This window comes from Balaenoptera borealis (genome assembly GCF_965194805.1).
Source record: "Balaenoptera borealis genome assembly, chromosome: 13".
In the NCBI taxonomy this organism is placed as follows: domain Eukaryota; kingdom Metazoa; phylum Chordata; class Mammalia; order Artiodactyla; family Balaenopteridae; genus Balaenoptera; species Balaenoptera borealis.
The window spans coordinates 32,266,674-32,293,766 of NC_138870.1; the positions used below are offsets into that span (position 1 = coordinate 32,266,674).

The following is a 27,093-nucleotide window of genomic DNA, read 5'->3' on the forward strand; positions in this document are numbered from 1 at the left end:
GTGGAAAAAGTACAAGAATACAGTAAATCACAAGTTTCACAAAGGAGCAATTTTTCAATAAAAATTTTTTTCAAGGGGGAATATGATAAAGAACTAAATTTCTTACACATGAAATCTTTGGTAAAAGCATGCCTACTTGCTGACCTATTAAGAGTCAAACCTGAGGCCTATGTGATTAATAGTGACAATAAAGAACAGCAGAAAAAATGTTTACCTGGTATTTTCAATTCTCCTTACCTTGTTTTTAGGTTTCACTTCACCACAAAGCTTCATAAGGTCTGAAGAGAGTGAGCTATGTGCAAATAAGTAATTAACCACATGATTAAAAGGGAACTTATAGAAAACTGTATGTCCTCTAATGAGTACAAGTATGGAAAAAAATTTATATGCCTACAGAAAACACAGAAAGACAATATTTAAAATCAAAATAAACTAAAATAGTCCATTTTCCTTCCTTAAATATCCCAGTATTTTTATTTTAAAGTTTTTGATGGTTAAGCATTACTTAGTTTGGCTTCCATATTACCGTTTCTAGTTCTCTTCACTTAGCCATAAAATCCAAAATTATTTGTTTTATGGTAATTGTTTGATGCACAGGATAAAAGTATTAAAAATATTACAGAAATAAGTCAAATCTATAAAGTTTCTAAAGCCTCTCTTACCTTCCTTCTGATCCTGGGCTGTTCAAAGGTACATCCTCATCAGTGCTGTCCTCTACATTTTCTAAAAAAATGTCCAAAATGTTAAGTATTATCCACATGTCACAATTTGAATGATGACTGTAATCCCTATGCTATAATAAGCATCAGCCTAAGTTCTCTCAATATGGGCACTTTGGTTTTAGTAACTGAATCAGATTAGAAATGTAAAAAATGTAAAAAAATATTTCTAAGAAACTCCTTTGATTATATGTCCTAGGATGAGAAAAATATGTTCAAAATAGGAAAGCTATGAGTTGAATGGTAAAACAAAGAACAGCATTCACAGGATGGAAATGAGATCATGTATTTATCAGAGTATGTATAATTATTTATATATTTTTCAGAGTATGTATTTATCCCACACCATCCATTTATCCCATGTATGAAAAACCACTGAGTAAAACACAAGATTAAAGTAAATGCTGCATGCGCTCCCTTTAATGTACTGAGCCAACTTCAAAAACCACATAGGTATGAACATAGTTGTACTTTATCAGTATTCCAACTTATATATTTTCCTTTACTTTTATTTTTGTTTTCAAGTAGAGAGAGAGCATGTGTGTGTGTGAAGGTATTCAGGAGTTACATACCAGCATGCAGCTCATTCACATGTACATAAAAGGCTAAAACTACAGGTTTCCATGCAACAGTTTTGTAGATAAATACAAACAAACCACTGCTATTTCAGAACAACTGTAGCACACTAATAAAAAGAGAGGAAAAAGCAAACATATAAAACTAGTAGGAAGTCAGTAAATAAAACAGCCACTGAAAGTAAATTATTTAAAATGTCAGTGAGCCCCTAACACAGGTGCAAGTTTTCAAAACTTATACATTTTATTATAAAGCCATTCCACAAAACTAAAGGCAATATTATCAACAATATATACGTTGGGGACCTCCCTGGTGGTCCAGTGGTAAAGAATCCGCCTTCCAATGCAGGGGATGTGGGTTCCATCCTTGGTCAGGGAACTAAGATCTCACATGCCGCAGGGCAACTAAGCCCGTGCGCCACAACTACCAAGCTTGCGCGCCTCAACAAGAGAGCCTGCCTGCCGCAAACTACAGAGCTCATGTGCTCTGGAACCCACGCGCTGCAACTACAGAGCCCACGTGCCCTGGAGCCCGTGTGCCACAACTAGAGAGAGAAAACCCACACACCACAACTAGAGAAGCCCAGGCGCTGTAACTAGAGAGAAACCCGAGCAGACCGTGCACCATAATGAAAAGATCACTTGTGCCTCAACAAAGATCCCATGTGCCACAACTAAGACCTGATGCAGCCAAAAAAATACGGAAAATAAATAAATAAATAAATATTTAAAAATAATTATATATATGTCAATGAAAAATATACAGCATTCATCCCCCTTTAACTTTTACTTTTATATCATACAGGTGGATTATGCTCATAAGTCAACTAATTCCTTTCTCAGATGCTCCCATTCTTCCTCACTGTTTAGCAGACACTTCAATAGAAATTCAGTAATACTTGATAGCATTATCTAAAATGGAGCCCATCTAGGACCCACACAAAGGGAGTTTACTTTCTGAAATAAGCAAAATGGTGGTCTTTAAGGCAATGTGTATCTCAAAGCCCATGCTTGCAGGCTGGAGGATGTGCTTCACAGAAAGGATAATTGAGTGCTAAGGTGACTGAATTAGTCAATAACATAGAAAATGTAAAGAAATGACAAATCTAGTCTATATTTTTCCATGTATAAAAGCAGGCTAAGATTGACTAGTAATTTTCTTGTAGGGAGTGATTAAACAAGTTAGTATATTAAATATCATATGAGTGCTCAGTAAAAACTACTTAGCTCCTGCATATGCATATATGCCTTATTTAGAGATAATTACAGTTTGACATAACCAACCTAGCCAGAGGATACAACCCTCCACCCAGGCATTCATCAAATTAGACACCTCTTCAGGACTGAGCTTTGTCTGTAGCACTACAGCCATCTGGGCAGCAGGACATGCCATCACCTCACTGCTCTACTCTCAACTCTAAGAACATAATTCCAGCCCAACACCAGCTTCTTTTCTCATCACTGAGCATTAAAGCTAAAAACAGAGACTTAAAACTTCGAAATGCTTTAAAGTTCATCCATATTGGTACATAGCTGCATAATCTCACATCACTAGAAGTTAACCAAACAGTTACTATTAAAGTCTTTATTTTAAAGTTTATATAGGTATATAGATATGTATATATGTTTGTATATGTGTGTGTGTATATATACATACATATATGTATATATATACATATACATATATATATATGTATATATATACATATACATATATATATATATATATATGTAGTGTACTGAATAGAGTTAACATAGCAGCCCAGAGACTACTATCCTTAGAAAGGCCTTCTTGCAAGGTTGGACTCTGTCTGTCATCTGAAACTTGGCTCTCAGAGTATCCCTAGTCATCAGTTAACTAATGAGGGAAGTTCATTACACCTAGAACATTTGTGCAAACAATATGGCTTATGCTGAGAACTCTTGCTTTCCTTCTGGAGTCTGAAATTCTGGTATATACTAGACAAAGTATGCCTATGTAACTAGTTCCCAGTAAAAACCTCAGGTGCTGAGTGTCTAATGGACTTCCTTGGGTGTAAACTATGCACACATGTTGTTGCATTTTCATTCCAGGGGGAAAAGTGCACTCTGTGTGATGTTTCCTGGGAGGGAGAGAGCATAAGGCAGCCTGGACATGGATTCCTCCTGACTCCATCTGCGTCTTTTTCCTTTACAATCTTGTTGTGTATCCTTCCTACATTGCTCTCATGAATCTTTGCCATGAATACAACTATATGCTGAGCCCCCTGAGTCTTCTAGCAAATCCCCAAACATAGGGAAAGATCCTAGGAACACCAACATAGGTAGGGAAAAAAGAAGGGGCAAATAAAGATGTTCTTCAAAGGCTACAACAATACAAGCCTATTAGTATGGAGTACCGGCCCTTGCTCCCCCTCTAGCCTTATGTTCATCATCCTATACCACATACTTGTTGCTCCAGAGCACCAACCTGCTTGAAGTCCTCATGCATACAATATTTTGGTTAGATGTCCAACCTTTAACTTACTCGCTGCTCAGAGTGACTCTTCTGCCCAGCCCCTTTCCACCTTGTCTCTTGCCTGGCTAAATCTTTTTCTTCATTTATGTTTCAGCTCAAATTTAACCCCCTCCAGAAGGCCTTCATCAACTCCTCCATTCTTGTTGGGTAGCCCCATTCTGTGCTCCCATAATTCCCTGTACATATCTCAATCTCTGCCCTCTCTGCAATGTATCATAATCTGTTCATGGTCTGTCACCCTCAGCAAGGTATCAAGTCCATGAGGGCAAGATTCTGTGTCTTATTTATCTTTGAATCCCAGCACCCAGCCCAAAGTTGAGATAAATTGAAACTAAATAAATATTTTTTAAAGCAATGAATATAATATGACTGTCTAGTTTCTGTGTATTTAACTTCCATGTTTTTCTCCTTCCGTGCTTTTCTTCCAAGAACCTCTGGTCTAGATTATGGCCTTAGGGAAAATTTATGCCATGAGTCACAGGTTATATCAGCTGAATGTGTTTCCCCTCTCTGCTTTTGACCCTTCTTTAAGCTACAGATAATTGAAAGTTGTTTGAAAGCTGTGAGAAAGTAACAATGCACATCAAATAGCAGTTTAATATTTTCTGCACAAAAGGACATCAAAGAGGGCATTGCATTTTTCTTCCAAGTTAAAAGAGATAATGGACTTAAATAAGAATTTACTTATTACTATAAATTGAGCCACTAAGATGAAGAAGAACAAAGAAAAGTCAGAGGAGGAGGAGGGGGAGAAGAACAAGAGGAAGGAGGAGGAAGAGGAAGAGGAAAAGAAACATGCTTAATGACACATGGCATGGCAAAAATTCTGGTTATAATTAAGAAATTTGGGCAGCCTAACATGATTCCTTAATATAACCAATCCTTTTTCTACCTGTTTTTGTTATAGCTTGAGCAGGATAAAAGTTGTAGCCTGTCCATATCTGTATTATGGAATTGATCTCAAGGAAATACTATTTTGAGATTTAACACACAGGGTAAACGTCTAAAAAAATCAAATAGCTCATGTATTTTATTTGCATCGTTTAAAATAAATTCAGATTCATAGGTTATGTTTATTTTAATAACCCAGAGAGGAAATTACATTTAATCTTTCAGTTACATTCCTCTCCGTCAAGTATAAGTATTAGAAAATTTTGACAGCTGCGTGGTTAGAAAAAAAAAGTTAAGATCAGATTTTGAAATAATTTTAATAAAAACTCCAAAATAATCATTCAGGAAAATTGCAAGTAATAAAATTACACTGATACTCCTGATCCTTCATGTATATAACCACTAGGAGGAGTATAGATATTATTCATGAATGGGCATAGTTCACATGAATGTTGTAGTGGCAAGGGAAAATGTCAAAAATCTCAATACTCAGTGATCTCTAAAGCTCTAACTTGAAAATATTATAATTATAAATAATGTTTTAATCTGTTCATATAAAATCCTTTGGATAGTTTTATTCAATTTACAATATTAAAATATACGTGGCTTAATTTTATAAAACTTAAGAACAGCTGAGAATCTAGCTAATATATATGAAAGACAAATATATATAAAAGATAAATAACACAGAAAGTTATTTATGAGGGTAAAACAACAGATTCAAGTTAACAGATAGATTTAAAAATTAAAAAGGAATATATGTTCCATTTTTTCCTACGAGAAAGAGGGGCTTATGAAACTGGAACCAAATCTGGAGTTCAAATAATAAAATAGAAAAATAAACATACTTCTTTAAACATCTAAGAACTTAAAAATCAGGAAATGTGTAAGAAAGATAAAAGACTTAGTATGTTTGTGGTCACAGATACATTTCATAAAAGATCATGCAAAAACCAGCTGGCTGCCAATAAAAATTTTTAAATAAGATGTACCACAATTAGTGTACATGAACAATTAGTAATTCATGCAGCTGTAGGGTACACAGAAAGCTAAACATACTCACCTAATGGTACGCTATCTAGATCTGTGTAAATAACAGCAAAAAGGAAACAAAAAGCAATACTCCAATCAAAACAAATCCAATGTTAAGAACTCTCATATAAAACAAGATTATGTACCATTTATAAGATATGTAGAATAGATGCCATAGCAAACACTTATAAATTTATTTCTTAAGGCAGTTAGGTATGTAAAGTAATGAAACTTGGTTAATACTTTAAATAATTTAAACAACCAATTCAGAAGCATGGTTGATCTTATTGATTCATAAAAACTAATTGCTTAATAATGCTAAGTAAGCCTTTTTAAGTTGCTAATCATTTCTTGCAATGACAATAATTACATCCCCCAAAATTTATACATGCAAATTAAAGCAGGAATAATTATCAAAAGGATAAGTAAATATAGCATCTATTCAGTCAAGCTATAGGGAAAAAAGGTAGCATATAGCATACTCAAAGAGCAAAGTTACCATGCAATTTATTTAACTAAAATTTAATCCAAATTACCTTGTAAAGCATGACCTAGTAAAGCATCTAGCTCAGGATTTAATTCTGCTTTCTCTTTCAACATGTGGAATAAGAGCTGGTTTTGTGTAGCACTGGTTATTTCAGTTTGTTTAAGCCGACCTTCAAGTACTTTAATTTGAGCCTCTTTCTGGGCAGCCTGAAGACCCTATAACAACACCCCCCCAAAAAAAATTTATCTTAGATTATACAAAACAGGATCTACCACACAAAGATCTGTATCAAATAGCAAATGCATATGATGTATGGACTTTGACATTAAATAGATCTCGATTCATCCCAGCTCCTGCACTTGCAAGCTCGTTAACCCTGAGCAAGTTACCTTATCTTCCCGATTCTCAGTTTCCAAATATGCAAAATGATATGAATGATTCTTACTTCCTTCCACATTGTGAGGATTAAGTGAGAGAACAAACCATTAAAGGTCTAGCACAGTCTCAACGTGGGAAAAAAGGTGAGTCAGAAATTATCACCTTTAACATTTAGGCAGAAGTTTCTGAAGATAAGGAGAGTGCAACTATATTTTTTCCTTTCTGATTTTTTTGAGCTGTAAAGAATCATTATTAAATCAAAATTATGATACTAAATTTGTCTGCACCCTAAGAGATTTTTCTTTTAACTTTTCCTTTGTTAACGTGAAAAAGAAAGTATTTATACTTTAAGTTGTTTACCTGTTCTAATACACAAGCACAATAGATGAGAAGCTAACGGAATTGATGTAAATACTGCTGAGTTTTCTTAACTCTAAGGAAAGGTAAAAGGAACACTTTCTATCTAAAAACAATCTTCCTCCTTATTACAAAGGAAAGGGTCACTAGAGAAAGATAAGCAAAATTGCAATGAATTAACCAAAGCTTAGGTTTTCAATAATAGTGTAGTTAGAACTTACCTTATTGATGCCCATTGACAGGAAGTGATCTAGCAGGTATCTGGCTTCTGTAAGTGTACAAGCATTAATGACTGCAGTGACATCCAACGTTTCTCCTTCTTCCTACATCAAACCAACATATGATGTATCATTACCTTGAGCTGAATGTATTTAACAGAAGACAAAGCCATTGTTTCATGCATTTATTTGATATTATTGGATTAGCTAATGTGACTCCTCAGAAAAGTATAAAATATGATCCCTACTCCAAGAAACGTATGGTCTAGTTTAAAAGACAAGACATTTGAACAGTTAAGAACTCAGGGTTGATTAATAAATTATATATGTCTTTTGTAAACAATAATAATATCACAAAATATGCAGAGAAATGGAAAGCAGGCAGGGAGTGGTATACATGCAAAACCTAAGAATCACATTAAACCATAGATAGAAAATCCCTTCATATAAAAATTCAAAGTGTTTTTAATGACAAAAAATACAAAAATACTTCTTATTAAGTCATTAAACATTTTTTTAGTTACAAACCTTTGCTTCTTCCATCTGCATGATGTTAGCTTGACAATCAGAAATACTGTCATTGATATAATCTATATTAGCAGTTAATGACTCCATCTCCTCATTGATGTTAACCACATTTTTATCTCCCTCTCCATTTTCCTTGACTATCTTTTCCCTTCTTTTTGAAAGTTTCTCTCGTCTTTTTGTGAGTTCTTCCCTTTGCTATTGAGAAAAGAGATTGGATTTTAAGAAATTATGTTCATCTAGGACCTTGAGAACATTATGCCAAATGAAATGAGGCAACAGAAGGGCAAATACGCAGGATTCCACCTATATGAGGCAACTAAAAGAGTCACACTCATAGAAGCAGTAAATAGAATGGTTGCTACCAGGGGCTGGGGGAAGGAGGAAATGGGGAGCTGCTGTTCAGTGGATATAAAGTTTCAGTTATGAAAGATGAGTAAGTTATAGAATTCTTCTTTACAACATTGTGCTTATAGCAAACAACACTGTGCTGTACATTTAAAACTGTGTTAAGAGGGTAGCTCTCATATTATCTGATCTTACCACAATTAAAAAAAAAGAAATGGGGATAGCCTCATCCACCAGAGGGCAGACAGCAGAAGCAAGAAGAACTACAATCCTGCAGCCTGTGGAACAAAAACCACATTCACAGAAAGATAGACAAGATGAAAAGCAGAGGGCTATGTACCAGATGAAGGAACAAGATAAAACTGCAGAAAAACAATTAATTAAGTGGAGATAGGCAACCTTCCACAAAAAGAATTCAGAATAATGATAGTGAAGATGATCCAGGACCTCGGAAAAAGAATGGAGGCAAAGATCGAGAAGATGCAAGAAATGTTTAACAAAGACCTAGAAGAATGAAAGAACAAACAAACAGAGATGAACAATACAATAACTGAAATGAAAACTACACTAGAAGGAATGAATAGCAGAATAACTAAAGCAGAAGAACAGATAAGTGACCTGGAAGACAGAATGGTGGAATTCACTGCTGTGGAACAGACTAAAGAAAAAAGAATGAAAAGAAATGAAGACAGCCTAAGAGACCTCTGGGACAACATTAAACTCAACAACATTCACATTATAGGGGTCCGAGAAGGAGAAGAGAGATTGGAAGGACCAGAGAAAATATGTGAAGAGATTATAGTTGAAAACTTCCCTAACATGGGAAAGGAAATAGCCACCCAAGTCCAGGTGCACAGCGAGTCCCATACAGGATAAACCCAAGGAGAAACACGCCGAGACACATAGTACTCAAAGTGGCAAAAATTAAAGACAAAGAAAAAGTATTGAAAGCAGCAAGGGAAAAACAACAAACAAAATACAAGGGAACTCCCATAAGGTTAACAGCTCATTTCTCAGCAGAAACTCTACAAGCCAGAAGCGGGTGGCATAATATACTTAAAGTGATGAAAGGGAAGAACCTACAACCAAGATTACTCTACCCGGCAAGGATCTCATTCAGATTCGATGGAGAAATCAAAAGCTTTACAGACAAGCAAAAACTAAGAGAATTCAGCACCACAAACCAGCTCTACAACAAATGCTAAAGGAACTTCTCTAACTGGGAATGACAAGACAAGAAAAGGACCTACAAAAACAAACCCAAAACAATTAAGAAAATGGTCATAGGAACATACATATCGATAATTACCTTCAACATTAATGGATTAAATGCTCCAACCAAAAGACACAGGCTTGCTGAATGGATACAAAAACAAGACCTATATGTATGCTGTCTACAAGAGACCAACTTCAGACCTAGGGACACATACAGACTGAAAGTGAGGGGATGGAAAAAGATATTCCATGCAAATGGAAATCAAAAGAAAGCTGGAGTAGCAATTTTCATATCAGATAAAATAGACGTTAAAATAAACAATGTTACAAGAGACAAAGAAGGACACTACATAATGAGCAAGGGATCAATCCAAGAAGATATAACAATTATAAATATATATGCACCCAACATAGGAGCACCTCAATACATATGGCAACTGCTAACAGCTATAAAATAGGAAACCGACAGTAACACAATAATAGTGGGGGACTTTAACACCTCACTTACACCAATGGACAGATCATCCAAAATGAAAACAAATAAGGAAAGAGAAGCTTTAAATTACACAATAGACCAGACAGATTTAATTGATATTTATAGGACATTCCATCCAAAAACAGCAGATTACACTTTCTTCTCAAGTGCGCATGGAACATTCTCCAGGATAGATCACATCTTGGGTCACAAATCAAGCTTCAGTAAATTTAAGAAAATTGAAATTATATCAAGCATCTTTTCTGACCACAAGGCTATGAGATTAGAAATGAATTACAGAGAAAAAAACGTAAAAAACACAAACACATGGAGGCTAAACAATACGTTACTAAATAACCAAGAGATCACTGAAGAAATCAAAGAGGAAATCAAAAAATACCTAGAGACAAATGACAATGAAAACCTATGGGATCCAAAACTGATGGGATGCAGCAAAAGCAGTTCTAAGAGGGAAGTTTATAGCTATACAAGCCTACCTCAAGAAACGAAAAATCTCAAGTAAACAATCTAACCTTACACCTAAAGGAACTAGAGAAAGAAGAACAAACAAAATCCAAAGTTAGCAGAAGGAAAGAAATCATAAAGATCAGAGCAGAAATCAATGAAATAGAAACAAAGAAAACAATGGCAAAGATCAATAAAACTAAAAGCTGGTTCTTTGAGAAGATAAACAAAATTGATAAACCATTAGCCAGACACATTAAGTAAAGGAGGGAGAGGACTCAAATCAATAAAATTAGAAATGAAAAAGAAGTTACAAGACACCGTCGAAAAACAAAGCATCCTAAGAGACTACTACAAGCAACTCTATGCCAATAAAATGGACAACCTGGAAGAAATGGACAAATTCTTACAAAGGTATAACCTTCCAAGACTGAACCAGGAAGAAACAGAAAATATGAACAGACCAATCACAAGTAATGAAATTGAAACTGTGATTAAAAATCTTCCAACAAACAAAAGTCCAGGACTAGAGGGCTTCACAGGTGAATTCTATCAAACATTTAGAGAAGAGCTAACATCCATACTTCTCAAACTCTTCTAAAAAATTGCAAAGGAAGGCACACTCCCAAACTCATTCTATGAGGCTACCATCACCATGATACCAAAACCAGACAAAGATACTGCAAAAAAAAGAAAATTACAGACCAATATCACTGATGAATATAGATGCAAAAATTCTCAACAAAATACTTGCAAACAGAATCCAACAACACATTAAAAGGATCATACACCATGATCAAGTGGGCTATATCCCAGGGATGCAAGGATTCTTCAATATATGCAAATCAATCAATGTGATATACCATATTAACAAATTGAAGAATAAAAACCATATGATCATCTCAGTAGATGCAGAAAAAGCTTTTGACAAAATTCAACACCCATTTATGTTAAAAACTCTCCAGAAAATGGGCATAGAGGGAATCTATCTCAACATAATAAAGGCCATAAACAAGAAACCAACAGCAAATATCATTCTCAATGGTGAAAAACTGAAAGCATTTCCTCTAAGATCAGGAACAAGACAAGGATGTCCACTCTCACCACTATTATTCAACATAGTTTTGGAAGTCCTAGGCACGGCAATCAGAGAAGAAAAAGAAATAAAAGGAATACAAATTGGAAAAGAAGAAGTAAAACTGTCACTGTTTGCAGATGACATGATACTATACATAGAGAATCCTAAAAATGCCACCAGAAAACTCCTAGAGCTAATCAATGAATTTGGTAAAGTTACAGGATACAAAATTAATGCACAGAAATCTCTTGCATTCCTATACACTAATGATGAAAAATCTGAAAAAGAAATTAAGGAAACAATCCCATTTACCATTGCAACAAAAAGAATAAAATACCTAGGAATAAACCTACCTAGGGAGACAAAAGACCTGTATGCAGAAAACTATAAGACACTGATGAAAGAAATTAAAGATGATATCAACAGATGGAGAGATATACCATGTTCTTGGATTGGAAGAATCAATATTGTGGAAATGACTATAACTACCCAAAGCAATCTACAAATTCAATGCAATCTCTATCAAATTACCAATGGCACTTTTTATGGAACTAGAACAAAAAATCTTAAAATTTGTATGGAGACACAAAAGACCCCAAATAGCCAAAGCAGTCTTGAGGGAAAAAAACGGACCGGGAGGAATCAGACTCCCTGACTTCAGACTATACTACAAAGCTACAGTCATCAAGACAATATGGTAGTGGCACAAAAACAGAAACATAGATCAATGGAACAAGATAGAAAGTCCATGAACCCATGGTCAACTAATCTATGACAAAGGAGGCAAGGATATACAATGGAGAAAAGACAGTTTCTTCAATAAGTGGCGCTGGGAAAACTGGACGGCTACATGTAAAAGAATGAAATTCGAACACTCCCTAACACCATACACAAAAATAAACTCAAAATGGATTCGAGACCTAAATGTAAGACCGGACACTATAAAACTCTTAGAGAAAAACATAGGAAGAACACTCTTTGACATACATCACAGCAAGATCTTTTTTGATCCACCTCCTAGAGTAATGGAAATAAAAACAAAAATAAACAAATGGGACCTAATGAAACTTCAAAGCTTTTGCACAGCAAAGAAAACCATAAACAAGATGAAAAGACAATCTTCAGAATGGGAGAAAATATTTGCAAATGAATCAACGGACAAAGGATTAATCTCCAAAATATATAGACAGCTCATGCAGCTCAATATTAAAGAAACAAACAACCCAATCCAAAAACGGGCAGAAGACCTAAATAGACATTTCTCTAAAGAAGACATACAGATGGCCAAGAAGCACATGAAACACTGCTCAACTTCACTAATTATTAGAGAAATGCAAATCAAAATGACAATGAGGTTCACCTCACACCAGTTAGAATGGGCGTCATCAGAAAATCTACAAACAACAAACACTGGAGAGGGTGTGGAGAAAAGGGAACCCTCTTGCACTGTTGGTGGGAATGTAAATTGATACAGCCACTATGGAGAACAGTATGGAGGTTCCTTAAAAAACTAAAAACAGAATTACCATATGATCCAGCAATCCCACTACTGGGCATATATCCTGAGAAAACCATAATTCAAAAAGACACATGCACCCCAATGTTCATTGCAGCACTATTTACAATAGCCAGGTCATGGAAGCAACCCAAATGCCCATCGACAGACAAATGGATAAAGAAGATATGGTACATATATACAATGGAATATTACTCAGCCATAAAAAGGAACAAAACTGGGTCATTTGTTGAGACGTGGATAGATCTAGAGACTGTCATACAGAGTGAAGTAAGTCAGAAAGAGAAAAATAATTATCGTATATTAACACATGTATGTGGAACCTATAAAAATGGTACAGATGAACCGCTTTGCAGGCCAGAAGTTGAGACACAGATGTAGAGAACAAATGCATGGACACCAAGGGGTGAAAGCCGCGGGGGGGGGGGGGGGGGGGATGGTGATGTGATGAATTGGGCGATTGGGATTGACATGTATACACTGATGTGTACAAAACTGATGACTAATAAGAACCTGCTCTATAAAAAAATTTTAAAAAAAGAAAGAAATGATATTCATCTATTCATATACAATGCAAACACCCCCCCCAAAAAAAAAAACTTGGCAAGTATTCAATTTACCCAGGGACCAAATTTAGAAAACTAAAATTAACAGTTAAGGGAGAGCATATCTACTTTCTATTTTCCACACCTTGAGGAGCCTATTCATATCAGCCTCCATATTGGAAATAGTCATTTTCTGCATGATGATGTCTGTGACCCTGCGTTCAAGAAGCTGCCACTTCATGCGAGCTGTCTTAGAAGTAAACACTCGGCCTGTCAATCCTTTCCTCAGATATTTTTTTCTAGAATCATATAAAAGCAGACAAACATAGTTACTTATTTGCTTATTTGATTGTGTACTGCCAAATAATGAGCTGTTTTTCATTTAAGTTCAACATTCAGTAATGCAAAGATTATGTCAGGAGGAACAGAAGAATCATGTTGACCTGGTTCCATTTGTCGTGGGTGTTGGTAAGGCCTGGACTCTTGCCACAGGAATTCTCATTTTCTGCTGGGCTCCAGCCCTTGATGCATCTGTTTCTATGGTGGTTGCACTGGAACCTGTGTCCTGAACAGGGGTATCATATGAGCTCAGCTTCCGAGTGACTTTCCCAGCCACTTTATCTGACATGGGTCTTACTTGCCGACGAAGAGCTGTAACCTGAAATAGCAACAGAGATTGACTCATGCTCTTAGTCTATAGAAATACATCATTTATCTCAAAGCCAGAATGTTTCCTCCAAATGGTCAACTTGCCTCTTCTGTTTTGCGACGAAGAACCACTTCTTGGTTTCTTTTTTGGGCTTCTAGAAGTCTAAGTTGATGCTATAAAATAATATTGAATAAGTTAAAATAGGAAACTGAGAGATATAATACTTCCTACTCCTGCATTAACATGTTTCCCCATTCCACTGGGAACTGTAAGGGTTCTTAGCAGCATCTGAGCTAACACTCAGCTTGCATCCATTACTACAGATATAGATATTTTATTCCAGTAAACACAAAGGCATACTTATATAGCCATTTCTCTCTGAAAATAAAAACTTATCTCTGTGACACATACTTTTATTTAGCAAACACTTATATAGGGCTTACTATATACAAATACTTTTCTAAACGTTTTACAAATATTGTCTCATTTCATTTTTGCAGGACATTTTGTTTTGGTTGCTGGCTAAGGCATGATTAGGAAAAAACACAGCTTAGAATATTTTCAATATTCTAAGAGGCATCTTACAATATATACAGTAGTTATAAACTATTTTAAACATAGGGAGAATATATATTAATTGTATTAGCACTTTATAGTAACTTTGGAAATGTTATTTCTAAATAACATTGGAAATAAATGTTTTATTGTTGGACAATAAAACAAACTGGCTACCAATTTGTTTTTTAGGTAGTCTATATGATAAAGACAATTAATTATTAATTATTTTAAGCCACTTTCTAGGGATATAATTTAGGAAATAATCTTGATCACAATAGTCTTGATCACAGATAGCCTTGATCACAAATGTCACTTCTAGGGCTTTAATTCTGTGATGTAACAAATAACTCTCCATGTTCTGTATCCCAAATTCAAACAGATGATACATCTCAAGTTTATACACATTCTTATGTTATCAGATGGGAATTCTTTGAGAAAAGGAAGCTATCTTATCACTGACATATCTTAATTGCCTACACAATAATAGACATAGAAGCAAAGTTAATAAACCTTTTTTTAAATGAATGAACTATCAAAAACTAAAATTAACCTATAGTTTTAAGCTTCTTACTACATTTAATTTCTTCATATTAAAAATCAAATCTCAAGCTCATTCATTTTTTTTTGTATGATGTACAAATATATTTGGTTCTCTAAGTGTTCAAAGTTGAATATTACAAGAAACAATATAAACAGGAGTTGAATATGCACACAAAGCAACAAATTAAAGGGAGGAGAACATCTGAAATGGTAGCTTTGTATGTGATTAGCCAGCCTCTGATCTTTATAATAGAACAGAGACATCATATGTTGTGGATAAGATTCAAAAGTTCAATCCCAGGAGTTAATTGTTCAATATTAATCTCTCTATAAATCATATGAATTAGTAATAAAGAAATAGGTAGCATACATTGTAAGGAAATTATTCCTGTTATCCAAAAGTTTTCATTAAAAACAAAATAAATAGCCCAAAAGTCAAAACAACCTAAATGCCAGCCAATCGAGGAATGGATTAGCAAAATGTGCTCTATACATACAGCCATAAAAAGGAATGAACTACTGATACATGCTATAACATGGATGAACCTTGAAAACATGCTAAAATGAAAGAAGCCAGACACAAAAGGCTACATATTGTATGATCCATTTTTATAAAATGTCTAGAATAAGCAAATCCATAGACAGAAAGTAGATTAGGAGGCAGGGAGGAATGGAGAGTGATTGCTAATGGGTATGGGGTTTCTTTTTGGAGTGATGAAAATGTTCTGGAATTAGAGTGGTGATTGTTGCACAAATTTGTGAATATACTAAAATCTTGAATTGTATAGTTTAAAACAGTGAACTTTATGGCATATAAATTTGTTTTTTTAAAAAAGCAGAAAAAAAAGACTAGACAATATGTTAAAATGTACTTCTACTCAATTCCAGTAGGAACGTATTGGTATAAACAAGATCTAAAATGCTCAGGAATTGAAAGTGATAAAATAGACTGATTACTAAAATACATTAATATCCTGGGAAAATAAATAAATAAATACAGTGATAAATATGGGAGTCATCTGGCTAAAATATCTACTTTTCTATCTCATTGCTCACTATTCTCTATCCCCTTAATTTCCTCTTTACCCCCCAAAGTAGATTTCTATTTTCTAAAATATCCTGTATGTTTATGTTTTCTTCAGGGCGAATTTAGAAAAAGTTGGTGAGAAAAAAAGAACAAGGGCTGAAACCTAACTGATATTGTGGAAAGGAAGGTGATGACTTCTTTTTTTTAAGAAAATAAATGTCATAAGAAATAACTATATTGCCAAAACTTTGGAAAGAAAAAAATCCAATCAACTATAACCTATAACCCTAATACAACCACATTTAGCATATTGATATGTATCCTTCAAATTTTTCCCTCATTGTAAACAAGCATGCATATATAAAATGTTACTTTACACTTAATGTGAAATCATAGTCATTTTTCATTTTACTATGCAGTTTCCAAATCCTAATTTTTAATGAATGAATAATCACCTTTTAAATGGGATGAGCCATAATTTATTTAACTGTTACCCCTACTGACACACATCTTAGTTGATTTTACAGTTTTCATTACTGCAAATAACCTTAAAGTGAAGATTTTAACACACTGTAATTTGTCTTAGTTTAAATTATTTACTTAGTCCGAGCTCATGGAAGCAGAATTCTTGGGTCAAAGAATATGAAAATTTTTATAGCCCTTAGTAAAGCCTCTTCTAGTGAAGCCTGGTTATTATTCCAGGAACATTTATAAACATCTCTAGTGGAAGCTGTCTTTGGAACCATCTTAAAATTACTATCTTATATAATACTGCAACTACTTCCTTGGTCTCCCTAGAAATAACCAGTCATTATTTGTCATTTTCTTCCATCTGATCATCTAGGAAATACACCTCCAATAAAATTTATAATAATATTACAGTGTTTTTTCATAAACTTTTATATGGAATTACTATAATCCACATACTATAATAAATGCCAAATTATAAAATGCTTATTTATTGTCCTTAACTGTATTTAATAAAGTTATCAAAAAATTTCTTTCATTTATTGAACAATCTTGTTGATGTACAATGTTCTTACATAACTGAGAGCTAAAGTCCACTCACATCTCTTTTACGTTGATCCTTTTTCAATTGAGCAATCTCTCTGTTTCTTCTAGACTCTGTCAATCTGGCTTTTTCTTGTTCTTCTTTCATTTGTTTCATTAAGCGAACCTAAAATATTAGGTAAATACATCTATTGTGATTACCCTATCACAATATTCATTAAATAAATCACATGTATGGAAAAATGTTCTTAGGATTCTGAATATTTAACAAGAAAAAAATGTGGAGTTTTGCTACACATTAAATGGTCAATTCTTATTTTTGTAAGATTAATCTATTTATATTTCTAATATATTTCTAACATACTTCTATCCAATTGCTTAGTGTTCTATGCTTTTTATATTCAACGTCCAGCTGTTCTATAACTTGAATGATTTTTTGGTATCTAACTTATTATCAGTAGCTGTGTGACCTTGAACAAGTTACTTAACAACTCTAGATTTTGGTTTTCTCATCTATAAAATGGAGGTAATAGTTCTATGGGATTGGATTCCTCTGAGAATTCAATGAGTTAATACCTGCACTGTGCTTATAACAGTGCCTGGCACATAGTAAGCACCTAGTTATTTTAGCTATTTTTGCTGTCATCAGCAACTACACAACATAATAATCTACTTCTTAAATCATTTCCACATTTCCTATTTTAAGGAAACAACATTGATTTTCATGCCAAAAGTTAAGAATAATCCGTTCCACCACAAAAACAATAACAGATTAGAATTCACATACTCTTTCTGGTCAAGGGAAGAAAACTTGTACTTTTCTATTCATGGGAATGACAACCACCAAATTCAAGATAGTGGTTACCTCTCAGGGAAAAGAGAATATGATCAGGAAGAGATATATTGGAAGCTTTGTGCATATCAGCAATGTTTAATACCGTAAACTAGACAGTGGATATATTGTTCATTATATTATTATCTGTGCTTTCTTGCATGTTTGAAATATTTTATATTTTTGTTAAGTTTGTATAAGAGTTTTGTTTTGTTTTGTTTTTAAAGTCAGAGAAGGCTTGCTGACCACAGGATTTTCAGCTACTCCAAAGAAAGACTTTGACTATAGATGACTTAACTGCCAAAAGGAAGTGCATCATTTTTAAGACTGGGTTACCTTTTATTGAATACAGGAAGAACCACAATAATTTTTTTTGGTCCCAAAAGACACAAGCATCACCAACATTTACCGTTAATGGAAAATATAATCAATACCTTTGTTTTTTTCATTTCCATCACATCCTGCTGTAATTTCTTCAATTGCTTTTCATATTGGGACTGATTTTTAAGCAACCTTGCATGCTCTTTTTGAGCTGTCTGAAGTCTCTGCAGTTCTTTATTCATGGCTTGCAGTTTCTTTTCATATTCAGACCTAACTTTTTTTGCTTTTTCTTCTGAGTAAGATTCCACTGAGCCTAAATGACCAAACAATATTTGTATTTGTTTGTGTGAGACACAGATTTTTATTTCACAGATTTACAACTCATGACCTTAGATAAGAACTACCTCCTAAATACAAACCTCAGGAGGCCAGGATGCCTTTCAATCACTCTGCCTTTTAATATCTACTCTTATTTAACAATTATTGAAGTTTTCATCTTTTTAATTTAAAAAAAGTTCCCAGCATAAATCAAGGCATTAAAACAATTAGCCACAACTTTGGAAAAAAAATTAAATAGCCTAGACAGGTACCAGCATGAAAAAACGAAATAAACAGTAATATTTAACATAATGGGACAAATTAACATTTAATGTGACTTCTAATATAATTTTTTTCTTGTAAAGGAAGACAGGATAAAAATCTATTTTGACAATTTAGTTTGAACTTTAATTTGAATTAAATATAATTCTTACCTAAGTTTTGAAGCACCTGGTCTCTTTCAAGCTGAGTGTCCCGAATTTTATGTTGCAGCATCATTAGCTTCTCTTCATACTGCTTTTTCAGCGTCTGCAGTCTTTTCTGGCTGTTTTCTAGTTCATCAATCAGCTTTTGCTTGATTGCAATTTCACAAGTAATGTTTGCTAAGTCTGCCTGATAATTGGCTATTATAAAAGAGGAAAATAAAAATTCTGGGATAGGCTATAATAAGAGCATGACAACCATCGTCTGTATCCAAGTATTCACTTGGCAGCTGTAAGGAAAATATCCTGAATATACCAAAAATTAAAAAAGGTCAAAAAGATACAGAGTGTTCACTTTGGTCAAGGACAAGAGATACCATTTGCAGCAAATAAGAATGGAAGTTACACAATGACTAAATCCAATAAGAGAAGAACATGAGCCTTGGAGGGCATATATAGGCCAGCAATTATAAAAGGTGCTTTCATCAAGGATGAAATGGAGAATGTTAAGAGTTTTCTGCCATGTTTTAAACAAGTGCCCAAAATAAATTTTTGTCCTTGTACCAAAGGACAAGTACCTTTTTCATCTGATTCGGAATCTGATTCATCAGAGCTTTCACCCCCTTCAACGTCATCTTCTTCCTCCTCCTCTTCCTCTTCCTCATCTTCATGATCACTCACTTCTTGACTTTCTTCCTAAAATGTCATTTGTGTCTATTAATAGCACAATATTGGCAAAGCAAACTGATTACCTCATTAAGAGAAACTGTGTGACAGAATTAGAACAAAAATTTTTACACTTTGTGTGGAAATACAAAAGACCCCAAATAGCAAAAGCAATCTTGAGAAAGAAGAACGGAGCTGGAGGAATCAGGCTCCTGAACTTCAGACTACACCGCAAAGCTACAGTCATCAAAACAGTATGGTACTGGCACAAAAACAAAAATATAGATCAGTGGAACAGGATAGAAAGTCCAGAAATAAACCCACACACCTATGGCCACCTAATCTATGACAAAGGAGGCAAGAATATACGATGGAGAAAAGACAATCTCTTCAATAAATGGTGCTGGGAAAACTGGACAGCTACATGTAAAAGAATGAAATTAGAACACTCCCTAACACCATACACAAAAATAAACTCAAAATAGATTAAAGACCTAAATGTAAGGCCAGGTACTATAAAACTCTTAGCCAAAAATATAGGCAGAACACTCTTTGACATAAATCACAGCAAGCTCGTTTTTGATCTGCCACCTAGGGTAATGAAAATAAAAACAAATATAAACAAACTTAAAAGCTTTTGCACGGCAAAGGAAACCATAAACAAAACAAAAAGACAACCCTCAGAATGGAAGAAAATATTTGCAAATGAAGCAACTGACAAGGGATTAATCTCCAAAATATACAAAGAGCTCATGCAGCTAAATATCAAAAAAAACAAACAATCCAATCAAAAAATGGGTGGAAGACCTAAACAGACATTTCACCAAAGAAGACATACAGATGGCAAACAAACACATGAAAAGATGCTCAACATAATTAATTATTAGAGAAAAGCAAGTCACCTCACACTGGTCAGAGTGGCCATCATCAAAAAATCTACAAACAATAAATGCTGGAGAGGGTGTGGAGAAAAGGGAACCCTCCTACACTGCTGGTGGGAATGTAAATTGATACAGCCACTATGGAGAACACTATGGAGGTTCCTTAAAAAACTAAAACTAAAGCTACCACATGACCCAGCAATCCCACTCCTAGGCATCTTTCCGAAGAAGACCATAATTCGAAAGGATGCATGCACCCCGATTTTCATTGCAGTGCTATTTACAATAGCCAGGACATGGAAGCAACCTAAATGTCCATCAACAGTGGATAAAGAAGATGTGGCACATATATACAATGGAATATTACTCAGCCATAAAAGGAATGAAATTCTGCCATTTTCAGAGATATGGATGGACCTAGAGATTGTCATATAGAGTGAAGTAAGTCAGAAAGAGAAAAACAAATATCATATAATATCGCTTATATGTGGAATCTAGAAATATGGTGCAGATGAACTTATTTGCAAAGGAGAAATAGTCACAGATGTAGAGAACAAACTTACGGTTACCAAGGAGGAAAGGGGGGAGGTGGGACGAACTGGGAGATTGGGATTGACATATATACACTTATGTATAAAATAGATAACTAGTGAGAACCTACTGTATAGCACAGGGAACTCTACTCAATGATCTGTGCTGACCTAAATGGGAAGGAAATCTAAAAAAGAGTGGATGTATATATATATACATATAACTGATTCACTTTGCTGTACAGCAGAAACTAACACAACATTGTAAAGCAACTATACTCATTTAAAAAATAAACAATAAAAAGCAAACAAAAAAACAAAATCAGAGTTAGAATTTTTCTTCCTCCCTCAATATTATGAAGTGTACCTAGCCATATGACTTAATTTTGCCCCAGCTTCTATTATGGTGCTTTATATTTAATATGCACAATATAGTCTCAATGAATAAATGCAAAAAAAAAGAGAGAGACTGTGAGTATAAAGTACAAGAGAACAAAAATTTCACTTTTCATAAGTTAAAAATATCAATCCACAATTTTAAGGTTATTTTACAATAATTCTGTCTTAAAGAGTACTTCATCTCTCTTAGTATTCTATCACCCCATACACAATGCTTTCACAGTGCACAAGATTGTGAGTTGCTAATATTTAATAGCTCACATTTCTGAAGAAAAGAAGTCCTCAAGGACACAATTTAAAATGGATGTATGATAACCAAATCTCTTTTCTACGTATAAGTTAGTACAGTTATCAGCAACCAAGAACAACCTAATCCAGGGACTAAAACTTACAAGTTTATTCTCTCATACTTACAACTTCTAATTCATTGCTTTCTCTTTCTGAAATACCCTTTTCTTCTTTCTTCTCTTGGTCAGTGTCTGTATTATCCTCTTTACCAGCCACACTAAAAAAAAAAAAGAAGCAAAAGTGTATGACGTTAAAGTAGAGAGGAAAATTGTTCACTTTTTTTCTCCCAGATTTTTAAAAACCATCATTATATTTTAAAACAAACTAGAAGAGTTCATCATTTAACTTAGCAAAGTTATCATGTCTGATGCTTCAGAGGAAAATTGAAACTGCCATTCAACTCATAGTACAGTGATTTATATCAATGGAGAACATCTTATTTTCTAGAAACACTGAGGAATAGATTATACCCTGGAGCATGACACCTGATGAGACAGCTAAGAACTAGTCACCATAACATTCAATCAACTAGAATGTAGGCAAATTAAATTCAATGGAAATAAAAAATATTTTTGTTTTCTCATCTAAATATATAAATTTTTCTCATCTTAATACAAAGATATAGAAACTGCATTTTTTATTAAAGTCCTAATACATTTAAGAATAAATTTAAAGATCAGAATACATCTGCCCACAGTAAGTTTGTCTATACCGGCTGCATCCATCACATTGTTCAGTCTCCCCTGGTAATAGAATAGTACAGGTTCTTTTCTCCTAGGTCGTACCTGTAGCACAGGGCTATTTCTCATAATGTTCTCAAAGAAATGGGTCTCTGCACATCAGAACGGTCTGAAGTTCTGCCTGACCCCTGATTGAATAGGAAATTCCAGGATCTGCCACAAGATTCACCATACAAATAAAAGCTTCCTCTTCAGGTATCAGTAGAGCAGCCCTAACTATTGATATATACTAATGTCACATAATGTTATAGCTAAACTAATTACTTCAGCCCTAGTGGCCATGAGAAAAAGAAGACTCTATAGTGAGCAAAGTTTTTACATAGTTAAATCACTCTGACCCTTCAGGGTTTAGCAACCACCATCAATTATGCACAGAAGTTACACTTCCATTCATTAGACTCCTACATTTTATCAAGCTAAATAATATTAAGAAAGTGAACTTTAAATGAATCTACATATGAAAATTTTCTTCTTGTGCTATAGTTAACTTTTTAAATCATTAAGAATAAGAAGAATACTTGAATAAAGCAATATTCTCCAAATAAAATTCTTCTAGAAAGAGCTTAAAATTTTTATCAGAATAACTTTATAACAGCTATCATTTCTTTCAGATATTCTGCTACATTAAATAATTGCCCTAATACATGGACTTATTTTTAGCTTCTAGTTTAAAAAATTAATCTCATTTAGGCACTGGTATTATTATTAAACTCTAATGTTTAACTCTAGGTTCCAATTCTCAAAGACATTTCTGAACTCAGAACAAGATGAACACAAATATTTTTCCTTTGTAAGCACTTTTCAGAGTTCTTAATTTATGTTTATTTAGGTAATTATTTCTGTAATTTCTGTCTTCCCCATTAGACTGTAAGCCTCATGAGGGAAGGGATCATGTCTGTTTGGCTCAGCATTACATGCCCAGTACCCAAGGGATGTGCATAATAAATGTGCATGAAGTATTTGTTAAATATATTAATCTCTATGATTGTGCATGAGCACCTCTGTTTGGAACCTCTGCCTATGTGTCTCACACACTAATTATGTTGGAGTAGAATAGTACAAATTGAAAGATGCATAAAGATGCATGGAAGACAGCATATCTCTAGAGTGAGAAGAAACTACCAGTAGGAATATCAATAAAATCCTCTTAACTGGAGAGGAATCAAGTAAACTATAACAAGGTTCCATGAGTTTGTTAAATCACTTGTTAGAGAAAAATGTTGAATATACTGAATGCCTATCTAACATCACTTGTATTATAATAGGACTGTTCATTTTCCATCATCACACATTTCAAGATGAAAATCTAGAAAGAAACTCCCCCTTCATCCAATCATCTGATTTAAAGGCCAGCACCATGTACTCAAGTAGTGCTATACTTGAGATAGGCCTAAGGCTTAAGACTAAGAAAGGAGCATGTGTTAGGAAAGATATCTCCCATCAGCATTTCTTATCCCCTCCCCTATGTAGTCTCCCTTCCTCACCTGCAACTCTGCAGCATACAATTTTTGTTATTGTCAGTTCCTTCATTACTTCAAGCTCCAATACAAATTCTTTTTTATTCAGGTTTATAGCCATACAACCACCTTGTTTCAAATACCTGACCTAACACACCCTCCTACACCCTCCAAGTCACCAGAATCCAGCTTAACAAATGTTATTTTCACTTATATATGAAGTTAACTCATGTATTATAAGCTGTTTGTGCCAATTCTGATGCAGAAAAATCAGCAGTTGTTAACTTTATATTATTAATTTACCTTTATAAATCACGTAAGGCTTAAGCTTTTAAAGTACACAATTTGATACTTTATGATTATTGTACAGCAAATATTCAAGTTTTCTTCAATAAAGTGGGGAAATTTTATATCTAAAATAACTATCTAAGCAGCAATGAAAAATATGTAAGTTGGCACTTTACATAGAATCAGAATCTTGGAGCTGGAAGGAACACTAGTGATCAAGTAATTTAAACCCTTTGACATTTGACAACCAATGTCAACATTTTTCTTGACAACCAAAAAAGAAACTGTGGCCTGGTGAAGCTTATCAACTCCAGGGGACTTAAAACCAGGTGTCATGACTCCAAAGCCAGTATTCTGGAATATTGCCTCAAAGTTCAGTTCACAGACAGAGAAGCATCAGCATCACCCAGGAGCTTGTCAGATATGTAGAATCTCAGGCTCCATGTAAGTCCTACTGAGTGAGAATCTTCATTTTATCAACACCCCAGGTTATCTATCTGCACATTCATGTTTAAGAAGCCCTGTCCTAGAACACCAAACAACTCTGCTTTTGTTATCTATTAGGCATCATATAAAAATTGGAGGCAAATGCTATTCATTAAGTATATTTAAAGGACCTTAAAGGAGCTGTTACAGTGGAGGATTACTGGACTGAATGTCAATACTATGACATAGTATGAGTGTGTTTCATGTTTGGTAATTGCAATCATTGTTGCTTTTGTTGTGGTCATCCATGTACAATGCTTGGTGTCAGTCGATTTATCTCTTGTAAAAATAAAATACAGTGTGTGTGTGTGAAAAAATAAAAAAAAAAAAAAAACGTCATAAATGAAAGGCCAGAAATAGTTGCATCAAAATCCCCAGATCTCCAGTTAATACACTTTGCACATAAAGAGGTCACTAACTGTTTTCTGATGACAACAAGGAAACTTCCAACAAATGAAGAACAAGCTCTTTCACTAATGACAAAGGGCATATTCTCCATAAGCCCCAAAATGAAAAATGCTGCTCTGTAAAGTGTCCCTGAAGGCAGAGAATGTGAATTATCTCTGGTCCATAGCGCTGGTACCAAGATACTAAAAAAGAACCTGACCAACAGAAAATTCATTCTCTCATACGTAGAAATGAACCTGTCCAAATATCCAAATAATTAGTTTAGAACTGATTCTACTATGCTTCAGGAGGCAGACCATAAAAGAAATTTATACTCTTGCCACTTCAGGACCTTACTGCTCATTATTTTTTTTTTTTTTTACAAACGGATCTAAATACCATGTAGTCAATAAATCATATTTCCCAGAGTGTAATTAATTCTCAAATATTTTGCAGACTGTCCTCTGCAAATACACTGACCTGATTTCAAGTAGTTTATGCCATTCAAGATGTCAATAGCTTCTGCAGTCTTTTCTAGACTTAAGAAACTACTAGCATAAAGAAAAACTTGTGGGGACTTCCTTGGTGGTCCAGTGGTAAAGAATACGCCTTCCAGGGCTTCCCTGGTGGCGCAGTGGTTGAGAGTCTGCCTGCCGATGCAGGGGACACGGGTTTGAGCCCTGGTCTGGGAAGATCCCACATGCTGCGGAGCGACTGGGCCCGTGAGCCACAACTACTGAGCCTGCGCGCCCGGAGCCTGTGCTCCGCAACAAGAGAGGCCACGACAGTGAGAGGCCCGCACACCGCGATGAAGAGTGGCCCCCGCTTGCCGCAACTGGAGAAAGCCCCCGCACAGAAACGAAGACCCAACACAGCCAAAAATAAATAAATAAATAAATAAATTAAAAAAAAATAAAAAAGAATACGCCTTCCAACGCAGGGGACATGGGTTCAACCCCTGGTTGGGGAACTAAGGTCCCACATGCCACGGGGGAACTAAGCCCACGCACCACAACTACTGAGTTCGCATGCCTCAACCAGAGAGACTGCATGCCGCAAACTACAGAGCCCAGGCGCTCTGAAACCCACGTGCCACCAACTAGAGAGAGAAAACCCACACACCACAACTAGAGAGAAGCCGATGCACCACAACTGGAGAGAAGCCCGCGTGCTGCAACGAAAAGATCCCACATGCTGCAATAAGACCTGATGCAGCCATAAAAATAAAGGGACTTCCTTGGTGGGGCAGTGGTTAAGAATCCGCCTGCCAATGCAGAGGACACGGGTTCAAGCCGTGCTCCAGGAAGATCCCACATGCCGCGGAGCCACTAAGCCTGTGCGCCACAACTCTGAGCCTGCGCTCTAGAGCCCACGAGCCACAACTACTGAGCCCGCGCACCTAGAGCCTGTGCTCCACTACAAGAGAAGCCACTGCAATGAAAAGCCCGCGCACCACAACAGAGTAGCCCCCGCTCGCCGCAACTAGAGAAAGTCCACACGCAGCAACGAAGACCCAACGCAGCCAAAAATAAATAAAATTTTAAAAAATTTTTTGAAATAAGGAAAATATATAAAAATAAAAATATAAATATATAAAAAAAAAAAAAGGACTTAACTATTTTAAGGTGGGAAAATGTTTCCATTACACTACTTTAACTATGCATCTTATTTTAACCTTTCAAAATAGAAAATTTTTCACATTTTAATGCTCTAATTTAACTCCAATGATAAACATAATGTCCTAAATATAAACTAATTAGGTGAGTCCTAAGATGACTACAGATAGAATTATATTTTAATTATAGAATTATATTTTAATTTAACTATATAATTAAAATATAATCCTAGGATAAATTATAGAAACCTTAGAATACTATGTAATATGTAGGATATAATTGTGGAATGTAAATTATTAAATAACTTAAAGAAAATATAATTTGTGGTTTCAGCTATTTAAAGTAAGAGATTAGTT

General features: G+C 34.8%; 1 protein-coding gene across 18 annotated transcripts in view; it reads right to left on the reverse strand.

Moving 5' to 3' along the window:
- The window catches only part of KIF21A (kinesin family member 21A), a 176,725-nt gene that overhangs the window by 28,129 nt on the left and 121,503 nt on the right, over window positions 1-27,093 (reverse strand). For 14 of the 18 annotated variants that reach the window (XM_082349325.1, XM_082349332.1, XM_082349331.1 and 11 more), the window contains 14 exons: window positions 21,890-21,980; window positions 19,578-19,695; window positions 19,012-19,200; window positions 18,373-18,572; window positions 17,165-17,272; window positions 14,075-14,143; window positions 13,765-13,979; window positions 13,467-13,620; window positions 7,683-7,877; window positions 7,158-7,259; window positions 6,251-6,416; window positions 5,746-5,766; window positions 663-723; window positions 238-292 (listed from right to left, as the gene is read on the reverse strand). In XM_082349325.1, the coding sequence (XP_082205451.1) occupies window positions 238-292; window positions 663-723; window positions 5,746-5,766; window positions 6,251-6,416; window positions 7,158-7,259; window positions 7,683-7,877; window positions 13,467-13,620; window positions 13,765-13,979; window positions 14,075-14,143; window positions 17,165-17,272; window positions 18,373-18,572; window positions 19,012-19,200; window positions 19,578-19,695; window positions 21,890-21,980 (1,744 nt within the window). The remainder of the gene's footprint in view (window positions 1-237; window positions 293-662; window positions 724-5,745; window positions 5,767-6,250; window positions 6,417-7,157; window positions 7,260-7,682; window positions 7,878-13,466; window positions 13,621-13,764; window positions 13,980-14,074; window positions 14,144-17,164; window positions 17,273-18,372; window positions 18,573-19,011; window positions 19,201-19,577; window positions 19,696-21,889; window positions 21,981-27,093) is intronic. The other 4 variants (XM_082349333.1, XM_082349338.1, XM_082349330.1 and 1 more) reach the window with 1 other exon arrangement.